The sequence below is a fragment of the Vigna unguiculata genome, chromosome 6 (assembly GCF_004118075.2).
Source record: "Vigna unguiculata cultivar IT97K-499-35 chromosome 6, ASM411807v1, whole genome shotgun sequence".
NCBI classification, from domain to species: Eukaryota; Viridiplantae; Streptophyta; class Magnoliopsida; order Fabales; family Fabaceae; genus Vigna; species Vigna unguiculata.
Genome location: NC_040284.1, coordinates 28826081 through 28831289, shown reverse-complemented (window position 1 = coordinate 28831289; position 5209 = coordinate 28826081). Strand labels below are relative to the sequence as shown.

The 5209-nt window shown below is 32.6% G+C and overlaps 1 protein-coding gene across 1 annotated transcript; it reads left to right on the top strand.

The window, feature by feature from the left end:
- The first annotated feature begins 2033 nt into the window (after nucleotides 1-2033).
- LOC114189146 lies at nucleotides 2034-4596 on the top strand. Its single transcript, XM_028077852.1, has one exon. The coding sequence runs from the start codon at nucleotides 2469-2471 to the stop codon at nucleotides 4326-4328; it is 1860 nt and encodes a 619-aa protein (XP_027933653.1). The 5' UTR covers nucleotides 2034-2468; the 3' UTR covers nucleotides 4329-4596.
- Nucleotides 4597-5209: the final 613 nt, after the last annotated feature.

Genomic DNA, 5209 nt, shown 5'->3' with positions numbered 1-5209 from the left:
TATAATAATTATAATTTTATTCTAGTCTTATCTTAAATAAATATTCATACTGATATAGACAAGAGAGGAATTTAACATCTTAATTTTTCATAAAAATATGTATAGATAATTATACTTGTAGAAAAAAATAAACAATTGAACAGAGGAGATTACAAAAATATTTTAGAAAATTTGATATATATTTTTTTCTTTGGGAGGAAATCTGAAACTTGAAAATAAATTGAAATGGTATTTCGGTTTAAAAATAATGGCTTGGCCGACACAACGATTTGAGAATCCCATGTGCACAATTTGACTGTCTCATGATTTCGAGGGACACCTGGTAGACAAATATTTGGCCATCTACTCCAACTACCAATAAGCAAAAGCACATAATTATTTTATTTAAATTATCAAAATGTGACATTTTAAAAAAACTATATAAAAATGAATAAGTCCCATAATGTGAGATGACTTTATTATAAAGAATTTATGTCAGAATGACTTTAGCTCATATTTCGACTCAAATTAAGTTTATCCGTATGGATATAATGACCGTATTTTCAACTATTGCAAATATAGAGCTTTATCATAATTTTAATTTTAAAAAACGCATTAGAATATGAAGAGAAAAAAGAAAAATTTCTAAGTGAAGTTAGACCTATTAAATATATCAAAATACAGTAATTGTTATTAATAATGTTATCGAACGATCTTGAATCGCATCGAAATGGTTAAAAATATTTTAAAAGTTAAGATTGGCATAATTTAATTTTAAATTAAAATTATGTTAACTTAACACGATTTTTTATAAAATTGAACTAAATTCGTATTAATTTAAATTTAAAACTATTTAGAACCGAGATTTTGATACAAGTCGTATTACATTAATACACTATCTACCCATTTTTGTATAATTTTTAAAATCTATCTAACTTTTAGTAATTTAAAATTACACCATTTTAATACTTTACACCATATTTATCGTCTACTATAAAATATATCTTTATTTAACTTCCTATTCATTTAAGTTTGTATCCCATATAAATACATATTTAAAAAGAAAAAATTCTCAAATCAATAATTTTGTGACTTTATTTTTCAGAAAAAATCACATAAAGTCATTTAACGATTATTTTTTATTTATTGATGTATGATTATAGATTGACCATTTTGTAAAATGCGACGAAGGATAAACAGCGCACTCTTAAATTGTTATATAGTTAAATAAAATAATTTTCCATAGTACTCACGCTAATCATTATCTAACAATAAAATATAACTAAAAGTAAAAAAATACTATGTTCCAAGTTCTATCATATTTCAAATTTGGACTAGTATACGAGGTTAATTTAAATTACATTAAGATTGTATGATGGCGTGTCTTGTTTATTTCAACCATGTAAATTTAAGGTGATTCTTTTCTTAGAAATGGTCAATAATTAGTTTTGATGGAGAAACGTACTTTGGCAAGAGAAATTAAAACCGATAAATTTTAAGTATATTACATAAATATAGAAAATTAAAATGTGAGGATGAGGCACATTTACGTTATGTATAAATACTTTGTACAAGAGGTTTATTATGCATTTCAACAAGAGAAAAATAGAGGAGAGAGAAAAAAAAGTTATAAATAATTTTATTTTTCAAATAAAAGATCTGTCGCAAGGCGAAGACAAGACATGGAGAACTTCGTCACCAATTCTATGTGATTATTCCATATTATATTGTTTATGATCATAGGATATGTGTTATTTCCTAACATCTTTATTCTTCCACACATATATTACTTTTATCTGTTTTTTACAAAAATTCAAAAATTTAGAAAAAGATAAGTGGACGACTCATTCCAAAGTAAGAAAAAAATACGACCGAGTAATTCCACATTTTAAAATTATTTATTTTTATTTGTAGTTATAGGTGTGGAATGTAATAATGTAATTAATTAATATCCTTAACCTAAAAAAGAGGTAACTACAACTCATTCAATAATGAGTATCTTCATATTGGATTTGTGATGAATCCAACTTCAACAGAGACCGTAACAAACTAGATAACTACAGTACACAGTGGTTGGTCCATATTCAGCAAGCTCCAAAGAAGAAGAAAAAGAAAAACTAAAAAACAAAACGAGTTAGGAACAAAAGTAGATGAAGAATTAAAGGCACCGCAGCTAGGTGTGTCCAACTTTACAAAAATCTGAGAACTGTCAGGGTTATTGAGTGGCTTCACAATCTTGTTTCACTGCTCACATGACATTAAAACCTACCTCCTGAGTAGCTCCACAGATTTTTTGTTTCATTCTGGAGAAAATTCACATCTTTCTGCTTAGGACACCCTTTGGAGTGTTGTCACAAAGGAAAACAGCTTTGGTCTTTGTTATTGTGTTGAGTGTTGTTGGGTATCTTGAATTTCGTTTTGGCATCTTTTGATAGCGTGGCTTGGTTTGGTTTGTTGCTGTTCTGTGTTGCTGATCTGGGAAGTTTGTGATGCCAGAAAAGGTGGCTCCTTTGTTGTCTATTAATTGGCGTTTTGGGTTGCTCACTGCTCTGGTTTTGGGTGGCATGGTTCTGGTTTGGACCGTTGATGGATTCACTGTTAGGAGCGTTGTTGAAGCTTGGAGCTTGAGGTATGGTCAAGATTCTTTCTCTCTGATGAGCTCCCATTTTTCTAATTCCACTCTTTCCCTTGATCAAAATCTCAGCTTTAGTGATTGTAGCTCTCCATGTAGTCCACTTAGTTTGGATCAAAATCAAACCAATGTTACTACCCTCTTTGATTCCCACAGTGATGTGAACATCACATTTTCTGAATTTAGTAAAACAGTTTCTGCTGAGAATTCTAATAGTAGTAGCAGTGTGGTGTCTGATGAGCTTGACAAGAAAACCCCAGAGAAGCCCGAACTTAAGGAGCTTTCGACTTGGCTTTCGAGTGAATTGGAGCCAAACTTGACTTCAAATCTTCTAGCAAGATGGTTAGCTCCAGGGGGAGAACCTTGTAAAGATTCTAAGACAGATAAAATATCAATGCCTGGGTTGGATGATGGGAAGCTGATAGAGCTATCAGCTGGGGAAGTGCACGAGTTTCTTTTTCAGGCGTTGGATGAATCGGGAAAGCCTCGTTGTTTAGGTGGGGATTACTTTGAGACTGATCTTTCGGGGGACTCATGGAAATCTAGGCCTCTGGTGAAAGATTTCAGTAATGGTTCTTACTCAATTTCTCTTCAAGTTCATCCTGATTTTGTTGGGGTTTACAATCTCACCGTAATTCTACTTTATAGACACTTTGAAGGTCTGAAGTTGACTCCATGGAGATTTGTACAGGATCGAGTGGTTTTGAGTGTTGCAATCAGGTTCTACAGTAGCATTGCTCAGTTACCAGAACTTGAGACTTGTAAAGCTTCTGATTTTGGTAAGGATGTGTGGTGTGGAAGGTGGACAAGGCATGCCAAGAATGATGACTGCAAAATAGGTGATGATGGTAGGTACAGATGCTTGGCACCAGATTTTCCCTGTAAAGAACCATGGTGTGATGGTTCCTTGGGAGTTCTAGAGAGCAACGGTTGGGTTTACTCAACTCACTGCTCGTTCAAGATGTATTCACCCGAGTCTGCTTGGAAGTGCTTGAAGAATAGGTGGATTTTCTTCTGGGGTGATTCAAATCATGTTGACACAATACGTAACATGCTCAATTTTGTTCTAGATTTGCCTGAGATACATTCTGTCCCCAGGAGATTTGACATGAACTTTTCAAACCCGAAGGACCCTTCTGAAACAGTTAGGATCACAAGCATTTTCAACGGGCATTGGAATGAAACACAGAACTATCTAGGATTGGATTCTCTGAGGGATGAAGGGTTTCAGAATCTGTTGAAGAAGTACTTCTCAGAAGGCACAATCCCAGACACTGTGATCATGAACTCAGGATTGCACGACGGTGTTCACTGGCTTAATATAAGAGCGTTTTCTGCTGGAGCAGACTATGCAGCATCGTTCTGGAGAGAAGTTATGTTGTCAGTGAAGCAAAGAGGGTTAGCTTGGCCTAAAGTGTTTTATCGTTCCACGGTTGCAACCGGTGGATATGCAAGATCACTAGCATTTAATCCTTACAAAATGGAGGTGTTCAATGGAGTGGTAATAGAGAAATTGAAGAAAGCTGGCATCATCTATGGGGTGATTGATGACTTTGATATGACATTTCCATGGCATTTTGATAACCGGTGTAACGATGGTGTTCATTATGGAAGAGCTCCTTTAAAGATGAAGTGGCGTGATGACAAAATTGGTCATCAGTATTTTGTGGATCTCATGTTAGTTCATGTTCTGCTTAATGCATTATGTGCAAGGTAACCTGAGAGATTCAGTTGGAAGAGAAGGAACAATTGAAACAGTGGATATGGTTGGAAATGTAGCCATTTCTTACAGAGATTAATATCATAACAAGTGCATGGATAAAACAGAGATTATTGAAGTACCTCCACTATAAAATTAGATTAAGCATTCTTTCGTTCATTGATTTGTAAGCACTGAGTTCTGTATTCATAAACTCCATTTTGGCAGAGGATTTATATCCTCAAAACACATTTTCTATGGATAATAAAAAGCAAAATTTATAGGATATGCTTGATTTGCAAACATAGTTACTAAGTAATTGTTTTATGACTTGCATGCATCTAAACATGAGCGTAGTTGCTTGAGCTACCAAGTTTTATATTTTCTTTTTCCACATTGTTTCTGTTAGTGTTTATTCATTAAATCCTAAAATTGTTATTTGATAATTTTTTTTTAAATAAAATAAAAGTAACCATTTGTAATACTAAATATTTACGTTTTAAAAATGTGGTTTATTTCTGGTTAGGAATGAGGTCTTAGTTGAATTGTATTCCTGTGCCGCAAACTTAGGTCTGATTTAAGATATAGCTGGACCTATATTTGGAATTTTATGTGTGGGCAAAAAGATTAATTGCACAAATTTGGTAATATCTTGACCTTTTTAAAACAATGCTTATTTGTTATCAATTAAAAGTATTGTGATGTAAAATAAAATAATTTAGTAATTATGCTTCGTAAATTTAAAAGAAGGAAAAAAGTTAACTTCATTCTTTACAACCATAGAAACTATTTCCTTAAAAACAGTTTTTTAACTTCTGATTTTTTTTTCCTCAAAAACTTCTTTTTTTTTTTTTTTAAATACTGGTAACAAATGGGACCTAAGTTATGACAAGTATAAT

Bases quoted from the DNA above. Each gene is read 5' to 3' on its own strand.
- LOC114189146 (XM_028077852.1), top strand. From the start codon at position 2,469: ATGCCAGAAAAGGTGGCTCCTTTGTTGTCTATTAATTGGCGTTTTGGG.